The sequence below is a fragment of the Habropoda laboriosa genome, unplaced genomic scaffold, assembly GCF_001263275.1.
Source record: "Habropoda laboriosa isolate 0110345459 unplaced genomic scaffold, ASM126327v1 scaffold145, whole genome shotgun sequence".
NCBI lineage: Eukaryota > Metazoa > Arthropoda > Insecta > Hymenoptera > Apidae > Habropoda > Habropoda laboriosa.
In genome coordinates, this window is record NW_017100307.1 from 458,222 (window position 1) to 479,903 (window position 21,682).

Sequence of the window (21,682 nt, forward strand, 5' to 3'; positions counted from 1 at the left end):
ATATTTAGGACAACAATATTGAAACAGTCTTAAATAGTTACAAAAATATATTTATATAATACAAAGAACATTTATTGCATAGTCTTAAAAATACGTGTATTAAATGGAATTTAGTAACTTCATAATTTATTTTTACAATTTTTTAGTAATTAATATTATGTATGTGAAAAACTTTTGCATTATCATTAATAAGAGCATTTATGCTTTGTTTATAATAATCCTGACTTTTATATTGTTTACATGTTTTTATCATCAGAGTATTCAATGTGAAGAGATACTATTTAGATGTAAAGTTAAGAAATATGACATTGGCAATTGTACATTGTGTACTTATAAATTATAATTTTGTGATGTATGTATGCAAGGCATTTGTCACGTGAGTTAAGTAACACCGTGTTACAATTTACTTAATACATTATGTTATTTCTATAGCAATAATAATTATCCGTGACTATAAATCCTAACTTTTTTTGATGAAAGTGTTGCCAAAAATAAATTACTATCAACATTGACTGCGCTTATATCCACTACGGGATCAGAAACAGGGAGACTATTTACTTGCTTTCCAGTAGATATACTCCATAATGATATACTACTAGTAGACTCTTGATGTGCAGCAACTAATGTATCATTTTCGGTATTTACATAACACGGTCGAGACAATAACTGTTGAGAATTACCAGCGTGAAATGTGTGTACTACATTACAAATAATTGATTCATCGTTACCTTTTTCTATGGTACATACTATGTGCCTAGCATGAGGTTGCCTAGCATTTGGTCGAGAAGATATTAAAGTATGATTGTTTTTATCGTCATAACATACGGATACAAACGGACCTTCGAGAAATATTTGTTTGGCAATATATTTTGAGTCTTTTTGTTCATAAGCATAACAAGTATTTAAACGACATGCTATAAATCCACCCCTACTTATGCCACTACCAGGATTGGAAGGTACTGTGGCTAGAGAAACCACTGGTGACCTATCCCCTGGACTGTCTAAAGTTTCAATAGCACCAGAGGTTTGCCTAATATCAAATTGTGTTATTGATCCATTCTGTGCACCCACAAAAAATATATTTGAATTGTCTCCTGACCAGCAGCAACTCCATAATGGAAATTCGGTTTGATAAGTGTGCATGATCATGTTATTTTGAATATCCATTAATTTTGCACATTTATCAAAACCAACACTAAGCAACAACGACTGCTGAGCTGTATTAAATGTAATATCTCTTATTGCTTGACTGTGTAAAAGAATAAATTGACGTGGTTGAAATTTATCCGAGTCAATTTTTTTAATCCCGTAACCCGAGAATAATGTGCTCGTTGATTTCTGAGATACAACTAAGAATCCAAACCAGGGATTATAATCTAACACGCGACAACCACCATCCTTACATATTTCTATAGAGCGATCTAAATGAAACTTTTTAACCATATGTTTAGAAGTATTTTGCTGTGAATGAACAGTTATTTCTGATTGCTGGCTTTCAAGTTCTGATATTCGATTTTTCATACTAGTAATTTGTTGTTCAAACAACTTTTGTCTTAAAGTATGTTTTGAAAGTTCCATTTCTACACGATTTTTTTCTCTTGTAACACTATTTAATTGTTCTTTTATCTTATCTAATTCGGCGGTATCTATCGATGTCAATTTTTTGGCATACAGCATTCTGATATCTTTTGCAGCAGCTTTTCTGTTGCATTGGGGACAACGACGGTTTGCACTGGTACAAGAATTTTGTAACCATCTTAAAATGCAACTATATCCAAACAAATGTCCACAGCGTAAACAACACAATCGATGATCTCCAGAACTAGTCCATAAATCCATACATATTGGACAAGACTGATCAGAATCAACCTCAGACTCATCTAAGGTTGTTTCTTTTGCTTTCTTTGCTTTTGTTTCATTGTCATCATTATCTTCTGAGATATAACATTATAAATATAATATTATTTTCCAAACTTAATAGCATATATGTAGAACATAAATTTAACTCACTTGTATCTTCTGTTTGAGCATCATTTTCTAAATTATTGTCAGCAGTGTCATTATTATCAGATTCTTCAGAATGATCCTCTCCTGTATCCTCCATTGATGCTGCCTCTTCTGCTGTAATATTTTACAAAACTTGTAAATTCATAAATAAAAGTATACGTGTATGAGTTTCTCTATTCTGTGATTTATGACATAAAAAGTGATTTATGTTCTTTATGTAACCCATAGTAAAAAAAAATATAACAATTCTTCAATTCTTTTTATATTAATTTACATATGCATATATTTCAATTAAAAAAAAAACATATATTGTAAATGCTGTGTATTACTTGACAAGCTATAAACACTTACTGTAATCCATAACCTCCATTTTATAAAAATATAGACTAAACTATTTATGAAATACGTCTTATAAACACGTGTTTTACTCTAAACCATTAGAATTTCTTATAGAAAGAATGTATTTACATTTTTTGTATACAAACACACAAAATCACATGACACTAGGTGCGTTTGCACGTAACAGAAATTTTGCAAACTTTTTTGAACGAATGTATTATTGTCATAACGCATTCAAAATTTTGTATATCCATTAGACAGAAAAGCATACTACTTACAATGTTAAATAACAGATTGTTTTTCTTAATTTTTCGTGTTTTAATATAACATAATTATTTCGTAAATGCTTTCAGCTGATCGTGAAAGGAGTCGTACAAATTTTTATAGCATAATAAATTCTATAATGTATCGTAGTTATCTATGTAAAAATACGTAGTTTTTTACACTAATTTTAGAGTAATTATTACATAGATTCTTTATTATTTTTGTTATTATAAGAATTCAAACATATGTTAAATTAAACGTTTTATAACATACATATATTCATGACATCGATAGATCTTTAAGCGTTGTTAATTGACGTTTTCTGTATACTTCTTTGTTCATTAATTTTAAAGTAATAATACGTGTGTTCAATATTATTTATTATCATTATTATTTATTATTATTGTTATACAATATATAAAGGATAAAAGCGGAGAATCCTTCTTAGAGGTTATTCAGTTGCAGTAAATACGATCCTTCGTAATTTTTATGCAAGAAGTTGGATACGTCTTGGATACAGCTGACAAGTTCAAATATGTAGCTGTATAACATGAAAATAAATGACGCATGCCTCATATTCTTATTCGTAGAAATTGAAGGTTTTCCCGTGTAAGTGTCAAATTTAACAAAAATATTAATTTCCTCGTAATATTAATAAATTTATCGAATCATTATTATTTTAACGTATTGCAGTTTTTAGAACTATAAAAACTACCCAAAAAAAGATCATTTCGAACAATAAATCGAGAAATCGTTCGACGCAATTTGATAACGGTACCGTTTCTGCACTGAATATAAGGAAATTAAAGGGGTCGTCCTTTTTGAAGTTACAATAATACTGTAAAGATCTATCTCGTGCTATTGAGCGAAAAAAACGGTGTCGTATCGAAGGTAAAATAATGAAGGTAAAATATTCGTTAAATTTTTTTCGATATACTTGCGACAATCGTTGACATCACAAGTCTTTTTTCTTACGTGGAGTATTTTTAATACAATTCCTGTTGACAAAGTAAAACAGAATTTTTCGTATAAGAAGGAAAGGAATATTTTAAGGAGTAGAATTGAATTAATTTAGAAGCGGAGACCGTGCACGTGGAATCCATCCCGATCTCCAAGAAATTCACCAAAATCTCTTCATGTTCGCGAATTCGACGGTTCGGCGACCGCTAAGACCAAAAGCTTCCATGATTTGAAACGCTTGCAAAAGTGTACTCCGAAGTTACAGAAGACAGCCGCGGAACACAGGGAGTCCACGTTGAAAAGAGATGCTTTCGGTTCGCTGGAATCTTTGTTCGATCTAAAAAAACCTCTAAATTTACCGGACATACGTTCGTTGGCGATCGAATATCACCAAGAGGGTCATGTTTCTTCTTTCGAATCAAGAAACTCGAAGAATTTTGTAGAATCGATATTTCTCCAGCAACAAGTCGATCTTGAACCGCACATTCTTGAACGGGTGTGATTTTGGTATTATTAGCAATAGTTAATAAGTAATCCAATCGTTTAATAATACATTTAAAAACAGATAAATTTTCACACGTTGATATAAAGTAATTTGGACAGATTTACGAGGTCGATGACTATAAAAAAAAACAAATCCGGAAGAGAAGGAATCACCAAAGTATGAAATATTTCATTTTCGTTTATATTTTATCAATGAGAATTGTTTTATTATAAACTGATCTAATTATTAAGCATGGCTGACGAAGAAGTGATAGAAGAAGTTCCCGACGAAGATGTTGAAACTGAAGCTGAACCAGAGGAAGAAGAAGCGGAAGAACCAGAAGCAGAACAGGAAGATAAAGATGTATTTGAAGAGAAGGATGATCGTCCTCCGTCGTATCCGCTTCCTCCCGGTGTCGGTGAAGGTATAATATTCTAAACGAAAGTAAAATTGAAAAACACTGTACAAGAAGACAACTGAAAAGTTCTGAAAAAAATTTTTTTAATGTATATATTTTGCTTAGGCGTGCCAATTAAACCTGGTGGTCGACAAGAATCGATATTGAGTTCGTCTCCATTGACCGATAGCGCTGTAATGATGGAAATGAAGAAGGCAGACGAACGTTGCGTGATGCTTTCGAAAGAAATTGAACAGTTGAAAAAGGAAATAGCCGAACTCTCAACTGTAATATCTACAGGAAAAAAAAAAAAACAATCATTTAAAGTTTGGAAAGAAAGTACCTTCTTTTTTATTGTAGAAAAAAGATTTAACGGAGGATGATACGTTGGTGATTCACGAGAAGCAGGATGAAGTGATGAAGAAATTGGCAGAATTCGAGGAGATAACTAGGAAGTTGCAACGATTATTAGGTTTAGCTGATCATTCAAGTACCACGTTTGCTAAAATGTTTGATATGCTACCTTATACGAAACCAAGTGCAGTAGGTATTTTCGTATTATTTATCGTGAGAAGTAAACGGAAGAAGATTGTTATCAGTGTATAAAATCAAGGATTGTAGGTCATTACGGAAGAAATCGAAGAGGAAATTAGCGTGAAAGATAAGATAGACATGATAGATAAGAAAATAGAGGTGGAATTAGATAAACGTGAAGATCTTTTCGATTTGCCGCAAATAGAATATCCGGAAGATCAGTATGTTGCAACATTACTATTTACAATTCAAGAACATATTTGAGACTTTGTTTCCGTTTAATTAGACTTCCAAGAGTAATTGTCTGTGGATACACAGAAGACGAAATTCCAAAAATTGTAGTGGCAGACAGTAAAAAAAAGGGGAAGGACAGATGTCTGCAAAGTTTAACAGGAAAATTAACAGAATCGTTGACCATGCAGGAAAAATTAGTACTAGAGAACGCACAGCTCGAAGGTGGAAAGTAAGTTCATTTCGTACACCCGGTAATTTTATTTCTCAATCTGAAGAAATAACTGAAAATCTAACAAAAAAAAAGATATGAAAATCAATCAGTCTCCTTAACGACGTAATTGACATATGCCATGTGATATATTATAAAAAAGTGAACTCATGCGACATATCAGATACAAACTAGAAGAGGCACTGTTAGAAAAGGACTCTGCTGTTGAGAACCTTCAGAGGAAGGTATGCGGGTTGCAGGCTGAAATGCGAATAGTCGTGAAGGAAAATGTGGAATTGACTCGACAAATAGCTTGCTTAAATCAACGAATCACCAGTCCTTGTTACACCTGCCCAGGTGGAATATTGTCTGGAGTGTCAAGTCCACGTCCTATTCGTTCCATCTCATACACCACTACGTTACAGCAAGACGATGATTATTGTCGGTGCAAGTGTTGCCTAGACACTTTATCGCCAAATACCACGTGTGGTACATACCAATGATATCTAAATTCATTATTCATCGATCTCACTTCATACAGCATTTAAAATGAACGTTAACGTGTTTCAGTGAAACGGGAGAGTCGTACGTATCTACCTTGCGGAGGTGAGTTATCATACTATCACCGTGTAACTGAGAAATCGTCAGATCAACGAATGTGAACATTTACAGATTCGCCTAGACTTGCGGGTGGCGCGTCAGTAACGGGTGCTTGCATCGATAGTACATCCTCCTCGCAAATTGATGAGATGTGTTGCAGAAGTCCTGCAACGGCCAAGTCGCCATGTCCTCCACCTCCGCCAAGAGGAGCATGTCCCGCGGAATTGGAGAATAAATTAGCAGCCTATGGGAACAGTACCAAACAGCTAGTACATCTTCCAGATATATAACCGAGCATCAATTCGATCGTTATAGTTACGAGACTTGTAATTTTTTTCAGGAGCAACAATTGGGCAGCATGGAATGCGAGGTGCGCAACATGCAGATAGAGCTTGCTAACGTGCAACGTGAACGTCAACAATTGGAACAACAACGTAAATTATTGAAATGTACCGGTCCTTGTGCACCATGCGGTTGTTGTCCTCCTGCATCCATGAATCTTCAAGGTCCTGGCGCGCCTCCGTTCGCACCTCCTGTACCAATTATGCAACCTCTCCCTGTACCTCTTCCCAAGGTATCCGTGCAATATTTCGATCAACTTGGTTGTATGGGGAACACAATTGAGAGAAATTAAACTAAGAGCAAACGAATTGTTACTAACTACGACAAAATTTTGTACGAAATAAACAATGTTTTTATAGAAATTTCAGGTATTTTTTATTGTCGTTAAGTACGATAACGCATGTCATTTAAAATCATTTTTCGTCGTGCACAGATGCCACCAGCTCCGTCCTCAACCTGTACCGGTCCATGCATAAATGCCCCTATGGTAAGATTGAACTTGAGAAGGGAATTGAACCCGAACTAAAGCCGGCTATTTAATAAAAGGGCGCTAGCACGTGTCCTCAGCAACAGTTACGTGATCTACGCGAGCAATATGCACGTCTGCAAGATGATTACAAAAACAAATTATGCGAGGTTTCGTGTTTAAGAACAGATGCTGACAAGTTGAAACAGCAAACTCGCGAAGCCATCGAGGAGAAAGAGAAATTGGACATCAAACTGGTGGACGCTGTAGAACGTTTAAAGTCGATGGAAGCAGAGAAAGATAAATATGCAGGTGATTGTTTCGTACGTTCTTTTGATTCGAGCGATCGAATCTAATTGATCTACAAACGGCAGGTTTTAAGGAACAGATGGTCGAGCAGGAGCAAACTTTGATCGTCTTCAAGCAACGTTTCCGAGAAGCGCAAGACGAGCTCGAGGAATTGCGATCCTTGATTCAAGATCAAGCTGCGCAGTTGGAAGACTACCGAAATAAATACTTACAGGTTTTCATTCGTAATATGTCCTTTAAAGACATGAACATGCGTAAAATAATTAAAAAACAAAACAAAAATAGGCGCAGCAACAAGTTGAAGAACAACGTCGACAACTTGATCTCATGGAGATGGACAACGCAAGGATGAACGAAAACGTGACCTTGGAAATAGGAAGGGTTAAAGTGCGTAGACAATCACACGTGCATAGTTATCGATATATTTTATTATTATTTTTTTAATAGAATCAATTCCAAGAAAAGCTCGCTGAACTTGCACCTCTGCCGGATATTTTGAAGCAAACGCAAGTAAAGCTTCAAGAAGCCCAACAAATGCGCTTGATTGCCGAACGTAATTGCGAGGATCTATCGCGGGAGGTAATAGGGTGCAAAGATAAAATTCAAACATTGCAAAATCAATTGGACGTGTTACGTAGCGAGCATCAAGCACTTCAGGTTATTGTCTTTATATTTTTTTTTATTAAGGAGTTTCCATTAGGAAAACAAATTACATGTTTATAAATTATGTATGATACATAGGATGAAAGAGGTCATGGTACAGGGCGATTTGACGAATTGGAAAGGAAGAATGCGGAGCTGCGACATGACAACGAGCGTATGAAGAATACGCTTGCTAGATTCGAGGAACATGAGGCGCAAATGCAGAAACGTATCGATGAGAAGACACACGAAACCACCCAGTTAACGGCGATGCTCGATCAGGTATATCGTTGTGTGTTTTATTATAAAATCATACGTTAATTTTGATGGATATTGAAGGTGCGAGAAGATTCTGCGAGACAAGTAGCAAGAACGAAGGAAAGATGTGAAACTGTGAGAAGGTCTATGCAGGGACAAATTGCAGAAATGGAGAGGCAGTTGGCTCAAAGCAGAGCTACTGCAAGAGCTGCACAGAAGGATAAAGATGAAGTAATTCATCGTTAAAAGACTTAAGTTACACCTGTTTAAACATTAGGTATAACTCATTTTTTGTTTTGTTTTATCCTTTATAGATTAGACAGAAAATGCAGGGTCAGATAAACAACCTAAATGAGGCGTTTGAACAGGCTCAAGGTCGAATAAGGTCACTGCAAGGTCATGTAAATTACCTGAAAACATCTTACAGCAATATCTTTAAGGGGCAAGGAGAGGTTCCACCTGGTGTTTTACCTGGAGAGGCTGGGGCAGGATTCGATTCCTGCGACTGCAATTATTAATAGGAAATTTAATTAATATTTTATTGATATCGAACTGAAACATTTTAATGAGACGGTAATCGTCTCATTGCCTTACTTAAATTACATGTTAAACATTGTCTTAAGGTGTAACAAAAAATTTCCCAGTTTCTACACGTCAATATATTCATGCAACCATAGTTAAATTAAATTCGTTTAAGAATAATAAATGTACGGTATAAAAATCATATGAAATTTGTCTGAGATTATAATTTGTCAATGTCGCAAAAATTGAATCATTTCAGTACAAATGATGTATCTGGTACAATGTAGCATCCCCTTTTTTTTCATATTTATTTATTTTATTTTAATAAATGGATCACGTATTTTTTATATGCAATGAAGTAGAAGAGGAAAATAATAAAATTTGATGATGGTGCATATCTCAACTTAAGGAAATGAAAATAGTGATTTGTACAAGGAAAAGCACTTATTTATAGTTGATAAGTTTCATTAGTTCATATCCACAGAGTGAAGCATATTGAGCATCTTGAGGATTGCGTCTGAACGCGACCGTACTCTTTCCATTTCCATTCGGAATTCTTCAAGCTGAGACTCAATCCGCCGTGCGTATGCATGACAACACCTATAAGTAGAAACAACAGTGTATTTATTACGTCGTATATTTATAATAGTATAAAAAGGTAAAATTACCTGTCGTTGCATTGTGTAGAACTGGAACATGTAGGTTCGGGTGCAGGAGAAGAAATTTTAATTTGTGCAGGACCATTTACCGTATAAGGTGTTTCTTTTTGTTGGTGTCCACTTTTATTTAAACCGGAAGTACTATTACTGCGACAATCTCCACATCCTCGTAAAAGATCCATAAGAATACCTCTTACTCTTTTGCCACTTAATCTTCGTTGTCTCGTCTATACATAAAGAATTTTACAGAAAACATTGCATCAGCATGAAATCGTTGATAAATTAGACAGGTTCGTAATTATGTTATTATTATCTTACTTCAGATGTTTCATTAGATCGTTTATGTAAAATTAGAGGGTCTTCTTCGTCATTGTTTGAAAAATTATGATTGGATGAATGAATGTCAAAATTTTCATGATTATTTATATTGTCCGAAGATGATTTACATACACAAGAAATGTCTTTAATAGTGTTGCAACATTTTGAATGTGAACTACTATTCATCACGTTTTGAAGTGAATGTCGACACGTTGTATGGTATTTGCAAATTACTTCGCTCATTTCGGCAGCAGCGTTCGTAATATTTCCATGCAAATGATTCTTCGAATCTGGTGTGAATGTATTTTTGTATGAATTTCTTCGGATTCCCTTATTATGAAACTTATCTTTAAAACACTTAGGGCTATCATATTTTTGTTTCTCATGATATGAACCACAATTACACTCTTTATCTATAAATTCTGTATGATGCGTACAACAGGAATGTAATTTTTCTTGCGGACTCGGAACATTTTTACAAGGTGACCATTTGTTATGATATTTGGAGGAATCGTATTTTTCACAACAAGGAACACAAGTATCTGGGCTCAAACAATTATCCTTATGTCTTTTATCACTTATATCGTCTACGAAGGAAGATGCTTTTACTGAATGTAACGATAAATTGTGAGAACATTGAGAAATATTGGATCTGTTGAATTTTGATGGAATTTTCTGTTTTTTGTTGGTTGAACACATAAATGGACTTCCATTAAATCTAGTTTGTGATGTTATATTCGGCCAACAGTGACACGTTTGCTTTTCAGGTGATTTTATAGATACCTCCATATCGTCCTCGTTATCGCTCACGGATTCATGACTTATTTCTTTACCCCAAACACTGATTGTTCCATTTATTTCGGACATTCTTACTTCAAGATTACCCAATAAATATGGCCCACATTCTTGTATACGATTTTTTTCATCATTTAATCTATTTTTTGTAGGTTCTTCTGCTTGAATTAAGAAACTTTTGTTTTTGCTATTTTCATCATCTCTATATATGAAACATTTTACACTGTCCTCATTATCTTCTGCTTCTCCCATCTTAGCTTCTATAGATTTAGAATCATTAATATTTTTATTAACAGATGTATTTTTCTCTTCTTGTTCTGATTTCGAACTTGTATTTTCTTCAGAATATTTAAATGATACCTCAGTTGCATCGATACTATTTTTTCTTTCCAATTCTATGGAAGTGTGAGGTATTTTAAAAGGTTGAACAAAAGTAGAAGGACCAAGCATTTCTGTTGCTTTTCTTTTCTTGGAACTTGAAGCATGCATTGGAGAATTGTAAGCCAAATTTAATAACTGATTTGCTGAATTTTCATTTAATCGTTTTTGACTCGTATGTTTTACCAAAGGACTTTCAACTTTTGTTTTACCTTGCGTTATATTTGAAAGTGTTTGCAGAATTCGCGATGAAGTGATAAATGTTCGAGATATTGGATGCGCTATTTTTCTTGGAGTTATACCATCAGTGAGTACAATGCTATCATCAGAATTAAGAATTGGGGTCAAATCGGGTGGTTTAATTGATATAGCTGGACTGTAAGAACTTTCTGCCCATGGATCAACAGAACTTACTGTAGATGCAACACTACTGGTGGATACTTTGTTTCCTTCTCCTGAAGATGTAGTACCTTTATTGGAAGTAGAAGACTCTACAATTGCTTCAGTTTGTACTGATGCAATTTTCGTTTCACATGTTTTACTTTCATCTTCATATTTAGCTAACGATTTTTTTAAAGCATCTAATTCCTGTTTCATTTTTATATTTTCTGCCAGTGTTTTCTGATAAACATCTCGTAAATTATGGAACTGTTCATCTTTTTTAGTAAGTTGAGCTTTCAATTGAATTATTTCAGAGTTCTCTGCATTTATTCGAATAGTCGGATTAATTTTTCCAAAAGTTAAATTTTCTGATTCATCTTGCGTTATGCGGATACTTTTAACGTTTTCAATTTTCAATGGACAACTCGTGTTACTGTTATCAATTTCTTGTGCATTAATCATTTCTGTATCATTATATTCTTCCGATTCATTTTTCTCTGGTTTTTCTTCAGATTCTTCACCCTGTTCAGTGTTAGAAGTATCATGCATGTATTCTTCGTAACTTAATGTACGCAGATTAATAAATGTAGGTGTCTGCTGATGACCATTAACTAAAGAAGACTGATTTATGTTACCAAATTTTACATTTCTATCTATAGTGTTTTGATATTCAATATGATGTTTATTAATATCTACAGAACCATTTCGTTTTTCTATTTTATCGTCGCAATTTTGTGTACGTTTTTCACTTTGTATATCATTGTATTCAGTGTCCTTTCGAATAAGTTTATATTGGCTTTCAATTCCTCTGTTAGAAGTTTTATTATTTTCACCATTTTCTACTATTTGTGCTGTATTATAATTTACATTATCATCTTCAGTTTCTTCTCTTTGTAAATCCTTAATAGCCTCTTCTGCATAATCTTTTATGGCTTGTTTAGTAACTTTTGCCTTCAATTGCTCAGTGTCTTTATCTATAAAGAAAGAAAAGCAATCTTATTAACTTATGGATTTACTTATTTTCTAATAAACACATCTTAATTTAATATTTACTAATAAACATCAGACAGATATTTTAAATATGTAAACTCAAAGTGTAACAAAATAAAAATACTTACTTTCATTCTCTTCGTGATTTTTACTCATCAAAATTTCTTGTTCTTTAACACGTTTTTCTATAGATTTTCTATTTTGTTCCTTTATATCCTTTATGTACTGTTTCACTTTACTTTCCACATGTTGATATTTATGTGGTACTGCTTGCTTTTTATTTGTAACAAGATTTTCTACCTGATTGTGTTGCATATTTGAATAATTGTACCTAAAAATGCTATGCCTTTTCCTATTAAATGGTGAGAGGCCAAAAGTTTTGGTTATACTTAAATCTTGAAGCGACAAACTTCTTTCTTTAGGATGATGTTTTAATCTGGTGTTTAGCACAAAGTCATCAGACACTCTATCAAAACATTCTGGCTCATAATCTATGTCATCTTCAAAATCATCATGATGCAGTCTCAAAGGATTTTCCTCTTCATCGTCATCTTCATCTTCTTCTTCCTCACCCTCTAACATTACATTGTCATGGTCATTTTCAAGATCCATTTCATCCATGTCTACATACATATGTATCAATTGCAAAGAAAATCAATGTATCAAGCAATTTGTTTTGTTACTAACTGAAGTCTATATGTCGTTTACTTACCATCACTATCTGCATATTCATCATCTTCTTCATCATTATATCCATGAGTAGTCTCTTCTCCAGAAGATAATACATAGATACTACCACCTCCTTGATCATCACTAGGATAAGGACTTCGACTGTGGTCTTCCTCTATTGGAATTCTGTCCTGTTGTTTTGTATTATTAACATCCGAATCTTCGCGCCTCGATGGACTTGATACACTAATGTACGTTGGCATTTCTTCATCTTCCAACATAGGTTGTTCCGTTTCATTGTTTAACATGCTCGTTTCACTCTTCGATTGTTGTTTACTGTGATTTTCCGTATTCATTTCTGCCTCGGTGTCTTCCGAGGTATGTTCGTTTTCTTCCGACATTGTGAAAGTTGATACTGAACACGCAAGATGTGTTACGTTTACGCGGGATTATACGATTCTACAAACTTTAAAATTATGCAAAAGTGTATTGAACGCGAACTATTTTGTTTTTTTTTAGATATTTAACGCATGCAATCGCACTTTCCCGACAGCCGCCATTACAGCTGCCGCTGATGGCACCTGCACCTCAGTCCATTCGCATATTCAACATTTTTATCAGATGTATTTTTGTTATTGTGTATTTCTTTAAGATTATCTACATTTTTTAATACTGCTTCCAATTAATAGTCTTTATTTATTCATTAAGTATTCTTAACCATATACAATAGAATCTTCAAGTTGCAATTAAAGACATAATTATTGTGAGACTAATGACCTGCGAATACACAGGAGTGTACTTTGTGTGGCATTGAAGGGGTACCTGTTCTAAATTTCATTGTTTAGTTCGTCGCATTTGTCTGAGATGTTATATAATAGTATTAATGTCAATAGTATCATAATTTAAACCAGCATAAACAAACATTCAAAAAAGCGTATCATTTCTGAATTCGTAATGTAGGACAATATACGATCGTCAACTACTATAAGCATTTGTACACGTATTGTTATCAAATGAAACGGGCCTTGAGAAAAGATCTATCGCAGTATACAAAAAACATTTTAAAATAAATTTTAAGTGCAGAAACTATTATCTGCCGTGAGTGACGTATACATTACTGACCAGTTGAATGGAAGGAACGTGGAATCGAGCTGTATTGTCACTCACGTTGTTTCTATGCACGGTGAACGATATTTTTTTGTAAATATATGACAATAGCAGATAGAAATTGCAAAGTGAGATACTCAGACAAAATTAAAAAAAAAAAAACGAAAACAAATATGTGTAACGAAGGTAGCGGAACTTTTGTAACCATCGAATTCGGGTAACGTCGAACTTATACCTAACCCAACTTTTCCTATAGTTCACGGTATAGGTATAATAAATTATCCGCGAAATAATTTCAGGGGTGGGGCGGAACTACTTTTCGACAAGAAAAAAAAACACGAGGTGAACTTACCTGGAAGCGAATGTAAGTATTACAAATGTTCTCCAATGTAGTTTCAATTTGCCACGTGAAAATTTTATAGGGACCATACAAAAGTTACTTTTTTGGCTAAAAGATAACCTCTTGAAAGAACGACCGGAACTTTTCATACAAGGAGATACCGTGTAAGTTGTTCATTCATTTTATAAATCTGTACTCGCGCTAGAAATATTTCAAATAACAGTTTAAAATACCGTACGAGTAAATCTTCTGTTTGGCTCACGCAGAGTTTACAGTGACACGCGTGTCGCACTACAAACACAATACGGTATGTTGTGTTAATTCGCACTTGCGAATTCGACAAGATGGCGACTCGCTAGTGTCGCGGCGGTACGCTAGAGAGCAGCACCGTTCAGTTTCACGAACGTTTTCGTTCGATCTGTATAAAATACAAAGTTTATAAAAAATATTTACTAAAATTCTACACACTGTAACATTTTATCCATACAGGCGACCAGGAATTTTGGTTCTCGTGAATGACACTGATTGGGAATTGCTCGTAAGTATATCTCTTATTCACATCGTAATCTAACAAGTTGTTTTTAAATAACATTTCGCGTCAGTGAATGACACCTTACGCGAACACACATAGAATCTGACACAAGTACACACGATAAATATCAATTTCCTTTTCTCTTTATTTATATACACGAGAAACTACACGAAACGTATTCTCCGTATTTATCCTCTTGGGGCAATAACGCGTTCGTCGTAATCACGCACATTTGTGTGCGACATCTGACAAACGTCGTACGAAAGTATCTGGTCAGGGATTTTTTGCGAGCCGCATAATCGACCTACCGGCGGCAGAGTCAGAGGGTGGAAAATAAGAGAACGATGAAAGGGCGCAAACGACCTGAAGGCTCTCGCCACACCCACGGGCAAATTATCATTTTAAATTTGCAAATGTACAAAACGCGAGCGCTATTAGGCTCCGCATCCTGAAGCACTGTCGCGGAGAGAAAGGAGCCTGGAGAGTTGCCTTAGGGAGGGGAGAGAGGGCACCGCAGAGAAAGAGAGAGAGAGAACAGAGGCGGAAAGGATGATGGCTTCAGCTATTATTATGATAATACCAACATTTCCCGAAGCTTCGCATGCCTCGATCATGCTTCTTCTCCTTTCTTCTTTTCCCCTCTGCTCCCTTACAATACACATCTACTTACACGTATGTCGTCCCTTTTGTCGCTTTAGCGCACGCCTCGCTTTTTTCCTCTTTCTAACGCTAAGAATAAAAACGAAATTCGGTCGTTCTACTTAATGGTGATTTTATCGAAATTTTGCAGGGCGAGGGCAATTATAAAATATGCTCCGGTGACACGATACTGTTCATATCCACCTTACACGGAGGGTAAAAGGACGATTTACCAAGAGAAGAAAAAAAACACGTGACGATCGACGAGGAGGAAATCGAAGATGGCGCTGCGATAGATTCAGCTCGATTTCAAAAGTACGAAGAAAGTGAATGTTCGAAGGGTTGCTCGTTTGTAAGGGGACGAGACGTGTGTGTGCATGCGTGCACACAGCGTCGGAGAGAGAACAAGATGTTCGTTGGTAGAACGTACCGTTTTCGATGTTCCACGTATAACGACTGTAATATTACGACTGACACTTTGGCGGTTCTCCAACGATCCTCGTATTATTCTTCTCCTCTTCTTTGCCTCCCCGTCTTTTCTCGCTGCATCGCCAATGGGCCGTATCCTGTTCCACCGTTACCACCGGTGCCGAGACGCGACTCTGCCGTGTTGGTACTTAACTCTTACGATTTTCTCGCGCTCGTATACAGCTTTGCATGCATTACCTCGTAATTAACGTCGAGACGGGGACGACGAGAGGAAAAGAGACGGGTGTAACTTCCAGTAGAGCTCGTCTAATTCAATTTGTCGCGTAGGGAACGTAAAATTTCTGGTGAAGCATCTTGTCTCGCTCGGAGCTTCGACTCTTGCCAATTTGACAGAGAGAAGGAAAAAAAAAAGAGAGAGAAAAGAAGACGGAAAGAAAACAGAAAGAAGCGTAATTAACTTCCGGTAGTTGCGTCGGAAAATTAGCTTCAATGTTGAAGTAGGGATTGCGCGTCGCGATCAGTTCGCAACGAGATTTAGTTGTTGGTCGCTCTGGAGGCTCTATTAAAAGTAATGATCGTGCTGGAACTTTGTAAAGATCGAGAGAGAGAGACGAAGAAAAGGAAGAAGAAGAAGCGGAGGAAAGAGGGAGATAGAGAAGGAAACGGCGAGAGGAAGATCTTTTCACGGAAAAAATGAGGAAACTTCCGTGAACTTCCTCCTTCTGTATAATTAATTACCGGCGGTAGTAGTCCTTTACGGTACACGATAAAGATCGTATCGAAGGTTTTTCAACTCGCCCGACCGAGTGAAGTTAATCAACTCTGGTACTCGCTGCCGCGATGTCTGCGATTTCCCCTTTTCGACATCGATCGGTTGTGCTTTCAGCATCGTGGGCCTGCCTGCGTTACGCTTAATATGATCCATGCGCGGCGACGCGTCTCCGTACTAGATTCTCGCGATATCGGAGCCAATCAGCCGTCGATGGTGGTCGATAGGGGCGAGTCGCTCCGTCGTATAATAAACTAACGAGAGACAACGCCGCCAATTAATCACGGCACTATGTTACGCGAGGAAATTCGACGAAAACAGTCTAACGAGCATCGACTTCTCCAATACTGCGAGCGAGCGTGAAAATTGAGCGTCAAATGAATTGTAAACGAGAGACTTTGTCGATCTTGGTTAAATAGAAATTTTTTGCACTTCTCTGTTTATACGTAATCTCGAAATTTTGTAAATTGTGGAATAAAGGATTTTTTTGTAACATTTATTCTGAGTAGATTTTTCGTGTAAGATTAACATTAATATTAGGCTTACGAACACGCGTCAAATTGACGCACATTTTCTTTAAAAAGCAACTTATTTTATTTAAAAGCACGCTGTTAACTTATAAATGAAACTATGTGATATATATTTATGTAAACTGTTCGGGTGTACCGACGACCGAACAATGCATCGGCCTTTTCCATAGGAACAGTATTTGTAAAGAGAAGTCTTACCCGGCATGGCCCGTCAATAGCTTCATTACAGTCAAAATTTCGAAGACTCTAAATATAAACCGAACCTCGACACCAGTAATCCTATGTACACAGCAATATAACAAATCTATGTAACAACAATTTCCACACCATCAGACAGACACCTCTCAAGCATCCCGAAAAACCAATCACCACACACTTCCACCTTCTTATTCACACCACCAATCACAACACACACCTAGTTAATAAAAGAGCGAACATAGACACTCCAAGGACAGAACTCGTTTAACTTTCGAAGCGCACACAACAATTATAACACACTCGACTTTAGTGGAATCTCTCCGGACATTAGTTTATCGGGAGAGAGCGACGCGAAATACACATTGTAATATTTTGTGCCGCATCATAAACTTGGAAACGCGTGAAAATCACGCGTCCGGTAAACCTAGTGTCATTGAACTTAAGTTTAAATGAAATTTAAAGTACGCCGCGTGTACTTACACAGCACTTAGTGACCCTCGATAAATCATTAAGTCACGCACAGAGAACTCGTTATTTCTGATTTCGAACAGAACTCGAACCCATTAATTTGCGCGCGGAGAGTCTCGACGAATCTTCCACGGGCCTCTTCAAAATTCACCCTTCCCTTTACGTTTCCAACGTTTGCGTAAGTGCGTTCGTGTGTCGTTAGCGACATCGAGTGTCTCTGGCCCTCGTGCACCGATACAATGCATTTTGAGGGGCGCGCGCGCGCGCGGAGACGCGAAACGCATCCCCCTGTGAAACCGAGTGTCCCGATCGCTAATGGTTCGGCAGGGTTGGATGGTCCAGTGATTAATTGTGTCAGCCATGATTACATTACAGAGGACGCAGATCCACTATATTATATACGATCGTGCATGCGTGTATCTCGCGGCCGGTCCGTAACACGTGCGTCGAACGCACTCGTGCGTGTTAGGCGGATGTCGGAGGAGTACCCGCGTGTCCGCCTCTCTGACTAACTGGTCGCGTCGTAGAAACGCGTCAGGAGGATGTTTCACGATATTAATTTCCAATTGCAGAACGTCTGCGCGCCGAGTGAAAGAGGAAATTCGCGTAGATCTTTGATATCGCGTAGACTGGCTGGTTGAAAATTTCATAACACCGAAGAGAGTGACCGAAATCGTATCACTCGAGATATTTCCTGTTTCACGTTAATTTGTCAAATTTTATAACTAACAGTTGGGACGATAACAATTGTTTTTTTTTTAATTTTCCTCTGTAAGTTTCGTGAATCCATATTTTGTATTTTGCGCACTGGATCGTGTGAAACCGCAGAGTAAAACTGCACTATAAAGTGAACACAAGTTCATCATTTTTTTTTAAATATAAAAATTTGTTTATATTTCTCATTGTTTAGTCGTCCTACTAGATTTAAGGTAAAGGTACCGGTAGTTGACCAGTTAAGAGAAATCCTCCACGCGAACAATAGTAACCACTTGCTCTGTCATTAAGAGAGAGTCGATGCCTGAAGATACTCTTTAAGCCTTCTAGATTATAAAACACATTTAAAAATTCAGTAATTGCTTCAGAAGTTGACCACTCTTAAAAATGAAAAAACTAGTAATTGACCCCCTGTTCGTTAGTAGTTGACCACTTATATTAGAAGGAGGGTTAAAGCAATAATGTTGGTAATCATTTTAGTATCGTTAAGGAAATAGCAATGTAGAGGCATATTACTTATCTTAATGGATTTAGGCGTCCGTTGTTACTACGCATACTTCTCGTCACATGTAATTCTTTTGAAATTTAATCGAGTTTTGCTCGATTTCACTGCTAGTTATTTTTTATATCGATTAATAATAAACAATGGATGAGACATGATTGATGAGACCAGAGTAGAATGTAGTTATTGGAAATGGGTTGTTGAAATGAAATAGTCTTTGTTAACTGTTAATATACTATTTATTATCGGACTCAGAGGAAACGTCTTTACTGTTTGAAATTGTGGGTGAATAACACGTGGTTGAAAGTTTAACACGAATATATTTGATAATAACAATTGCACTATAACGATAACGATACATAAAAGGAAATATTGATAACCTGATCAATGCTCTCTTATTCGTTCTCTCTTTTGCGCTCTCGGTCTCTTTGTTTTCATTAACAACGCGGTTCTACTGTTTGCTCGCTGCTTCTCTCTAGGACACTTACCGTTTCCCCAATCCCGAGTCGATTCGAGTATCAGCCATAGGTCAAAACAAACATACGACATTCACGCCATCATTAAAAACGAATCCACAGAAATGTTCTAACGGACTGTTTCTGGGCACCCAAAAAGAAAGTTGGGGTCCGCTTGTACCTAGGAACTGTTTACTTTATGGTACCGCAGTGTGCAGTGCTTCACTCGAAGACGAACACCAGACACATCTGGTGGGAAGCCTTAGTGCCTTTGTCTACAGGGTGCTGTTAGAAATAATCCAACAATAGTCAACTCTATTTATTAATTCAAGTACTAGTAATAGAATTGAAGAAGCAGTGTTTGCCAATACTTGAAGAGAAATTTCCATTATCCGAGCTAAGTCTTCCTTCGGCTACCGATAAATTTCCCCGGAGAATTTCGACAATTCTATCGATTACTCTTAAATAAGCGTTAAGAACGACTGGAACATCGCGGAGAAGTAAGGATACTTAACCCGGCATATTTCGTTGTTCGGCGTTCCACCTAATCCCCGGTGCTCGCGATTCGTAAACATTAAGCTCCGCGCCATCGTGGCCGGATAAATAACCGTTGAACGGTGGGACGAGGTTCGCGATAACAATTTGGCGCGGTGGCCGGTATTACCTTAACGAGTTGGAAGTTTGAAAAAAGACGGGTAACGGGGCGAAGAAGAAGTAATTACAGACGGAACGTAGGAAGGCTTAACCGGTCGATCCATTTGTGACCGGTCTCATTAGCGATTTAATTTCCTCATCGTCCCTGCGATACTTATTTTTCGCACAGTGAAATTTTCCAAATTTCTCTCACTTTCTGTCCGATGAAATTAGGACTGGAACATGAATCCCTTCGGTATTAGGCAAGAGAAGAAACGGGGATACTCTACTCGCGAAGATGAAATCGAGCGCGGCGTCACGTCTGCGAGTAGAAAGAGTAGGAAAGTGTCCTGGAGAAGGTGGAGGCGAAAAGGTCTGCTGGTATCGTCGCGAATTAAAGTTTCGCGTCGCCCGCTAACGGTTGTTTCACTTTGAAACGTAAGTATAATTTCTGTTATCTCGGCGCGCCACGAAATATAAAATAATAAAGGCCACGGAACGAACGAACGAAGCGACCGAGAACTTTGGCTATTACAATGAAACAGTTCCGCGCAAACGCGTCTTCAACTTTTAACGGCTCGCCCTCGTTTCTTTGTGTCTGCACCCTCTCCTCCTCGCTCTCTCTCTCTCGTTCGGAAAGCCTCGTGCACGTCGCTGCTCATTTCCCTTCTCTATCGTGAAATTTATTTCTCCGCCGGCGATCGTATTCAATTGTATTCGGAAAAGGGACTCGAGGAGGGCCAATAGGAGGATAAAAAATGATTGCCTAAAAGTATCCTCTCCTCCTTCTCTCATCCTCCGAAAGTATCGGTTTGTAACGAGATCCAGATACTCGATAACTTTTAACTTCTTCCTTCGTCCATTCCATGCTTCCCTCTTTTCTCCACTTTATCTTTTATACACACACGCGCGTGTGTAGGTGTCTTTATTCTGGCTGGAAATTACTAAGTGCTTAGTAGCATAATTACATTCAGCCTGTTCCCCCTTCCACTTTGAGCACCATATTTATTTCAGTTTACCGCTGTCTCGCTATTAGGGGTACTAATCCACTTAATTTCTTTTTCCTACCTCGGTGTATACCCGCCGCGTGTGCGCGCTCTGCTTTTTGTATTTTCGATGCCTCCAAGCACAGGTAACATCGCAATTAACTCCGCACCGAATAAACCCAGCGCGAAATCCTTTTTTTTTTTTTTGCCACGGTACGTGTGCTGTGTGTGTGTGCGCGGTATAAATGTCGGAAAATAAGAACGTAACGCGTTAAGTGTCGGGCAAGAGATGACTGCGCGGTTTTGAAGGACTTTTTCAGCCGCCGCTTCCGCCGGTTAAAGTGATTAATCTCGCTCTGTATATTATGTCGCCCAACGGTGTAAAAAAGCGCGTGCAACCATCGTGGTTATTTTTACTTTCCTCTTTTCTTTTTGGTTCGATGTTTCACCTTTCCCTGATAATTCACGCGACGACGAATCTGTGTTATCGATCTCGCGGCAAAGTGGCTGCAAGTAGTTCGTGACCGTACATGGTCAGACGCACAGACGTCAAAGAGAGGATTTTCGAAGGATCAAGCCGCTTTAAAATTGCAAGCTCTTTGCCAACCAAAACGACGCTGTCCA

The 21,682-nt window shown here is 37.1% G+C and overlaps 4 protein-coding genes across 6 annotated transcripts in view; 2 read left to right on the plus strand and 2 right to left on the minus strand.

Annotated features, from left to right (window-relative positions):
• LOC108574034 (ribose-phosphate pyrophosphokinase 1) overlaps window positions 1-2,657 on the minus strand; it is a 13,488-nt gene extending 10,831 nt beyond the window's left edge. For all 3 annotated transcript variants that reach the window (XM_017936535.1, XM_017936531.1, XM_017936532.1), the window contains exons 1-2: window positions 2,625-2,657; window positions 2,011-2,121 (exon numbers count right to left, since the gene is read on the minus strand). In XM_017936535.1, the coding sequence (XP_017792024.1) occupies window positions 2,011-2,104 (94 nt within the window). In that variant the 5' untranslated portion in view covers window positions 2,105-2,121; window positions 2,625-2,657. The remainder of the gene's footprint in view (window positions 1-2,010; window positions 2,122-2,624) is intronic.
• Window positions 2,658-3,509: 852 nt separating this feature from the next.
• On the plus strand, window positions 3,510-8,562 carry LOC108574023. The gene is made up of 20 exons (XM_017936519.1): window positions 3,510-3,515; window positions 3,686-4,066; window positions 4,174-4,241; window positions 4,306-4,478; window positions 4,578-4,738; window positions 4,812-4,994; window positions 5,073-5,206; window positions 5,272-5,448; window positions 5,612-5,916; window positions 5,998-6,033; window positions 6,100-6,296; window positions 6,368-6,601; window positions 6,803-6,856; window positions 6,916-7,147; window positions 7,210-7,358; window positions 7,430-7,531; window positions 7,592-7,801; window positions 7,886-8,068; window positions 8,126-8,275; window positions 8,359-8,562. The coding sequence occupies exons 1-20, from the start codon at window positions 3,510-3,512 to the stop codon at window positions 8,560-8,562; spliced, it is 3,339 nt and encodes a 1,112-aa protein (XP_017792008.1).
• A 399-nt stretch (window positions 8,563-8,961) lies between these two features.
• Window positions 8,962-14,369, minus strand: LOC108574040 (MATH and LRR domain-containing protein PFE0570w-like). Its single transcript, XM_017936543.1, has 6 exons — window positions 14,216-14,369; window positions 12,800-13,171; window positions 12,216-12,710; window positions 9,544-12,071; window positions 9,235-9,452; window positions 8,962-9,166 (listed from the first exon to the last, which is right to left on the minus strand). The coding sequence occupies exons 2-6, from the start codon at window positions 13,155-13,157 to the stop codon at window positions 9,034-9,036; spliced, it is 3,732 nt and encodes a 1,243-aa protein (XP_017792032.1). The 5' UTR covers window positions 13,158-13,171; window positions 14,216-14,369; the 3' UTR covers window positions 8,962-9,033.
• Window positions 13,872-15,594, plus strand: LOC108574041 (ubiquitin-related modifier 1). The gene is made up of 5 exons (XM_017936544.1): window positions 13,872-14,080; window positions 14,163-14,227; window positions 14,286-14,367; window positions 14,693-14,741; window positions 15,526-15,594. The coding sequence occupies exons 1-5, from the start codon at window positions 13,965-13,967 to the stop codon at window positions 15,592-15,594; spliced, it is 381 nt and encodes a 126-aa protein (XP_017792033.1). The 5' UTR covers window positions 13,872-13,964.
• The last annotated feature ends 6,088 nt before the right edge of the window (window positions 15,595-21,682 follow it).

Coding starts and splice junctions, on each gene's coding strand:
- LOC108574040 (XM_017936543.1), bottom strand. CDS start 13,157: ATGTCGGAAGAAAACGAACATACCTCGGAAGACACCGAGGCAGAAATG. Junction 12,711..12,799: donor TGAATATGCAGATAGTGATG/GTAAGTAAACGA, acceptor ATATGTATGTAG/ACATGGATGAAATGGATCTT. Junction 12,072..12,215: donor AAATCACGAAGAGAATGAAA/GTAAGTATTTTT, acceptor CTTTCTTTATAG/ATAAAGACACTGAGCAATTG.
- LOC108574041 (XM_017936544.1), top strand. CDS start 13,965: ATGACAATAGCAGATAGAAATTGCAAAGTGAGATACTCAGACAAAATT. Junction 14,368..14,692: donor TTCATACAAGGAGATACCGT/GTAAGTTGTTCA, acceptor TTATCCATACAG/GCGACCAGGAATTTTGGTTC. Junction 14,742..15,525: donor ACACTGATTGGGAATTGCTC/GTAAGTATATCT, acceptor GAAATTTTGCAG/GGCGAGGGCAATTATAAAAT.
- LOC108574023 (XM_017936519.1), top strand. Junction 6,857..6,915: donor CATGCATAAATGCCCCTATG/GTAAGATTGAAC, acceptor ATTTAATAAAAG/GGCGCTAGCACGTGTCCTCA. Junction 7,148..7,209: donor AGAGAAAGATAAATATGCAG/GTGATTGTTTCG, acceptor TACAAACGGCAG/GTTTTAAGGAACAGATGGTC.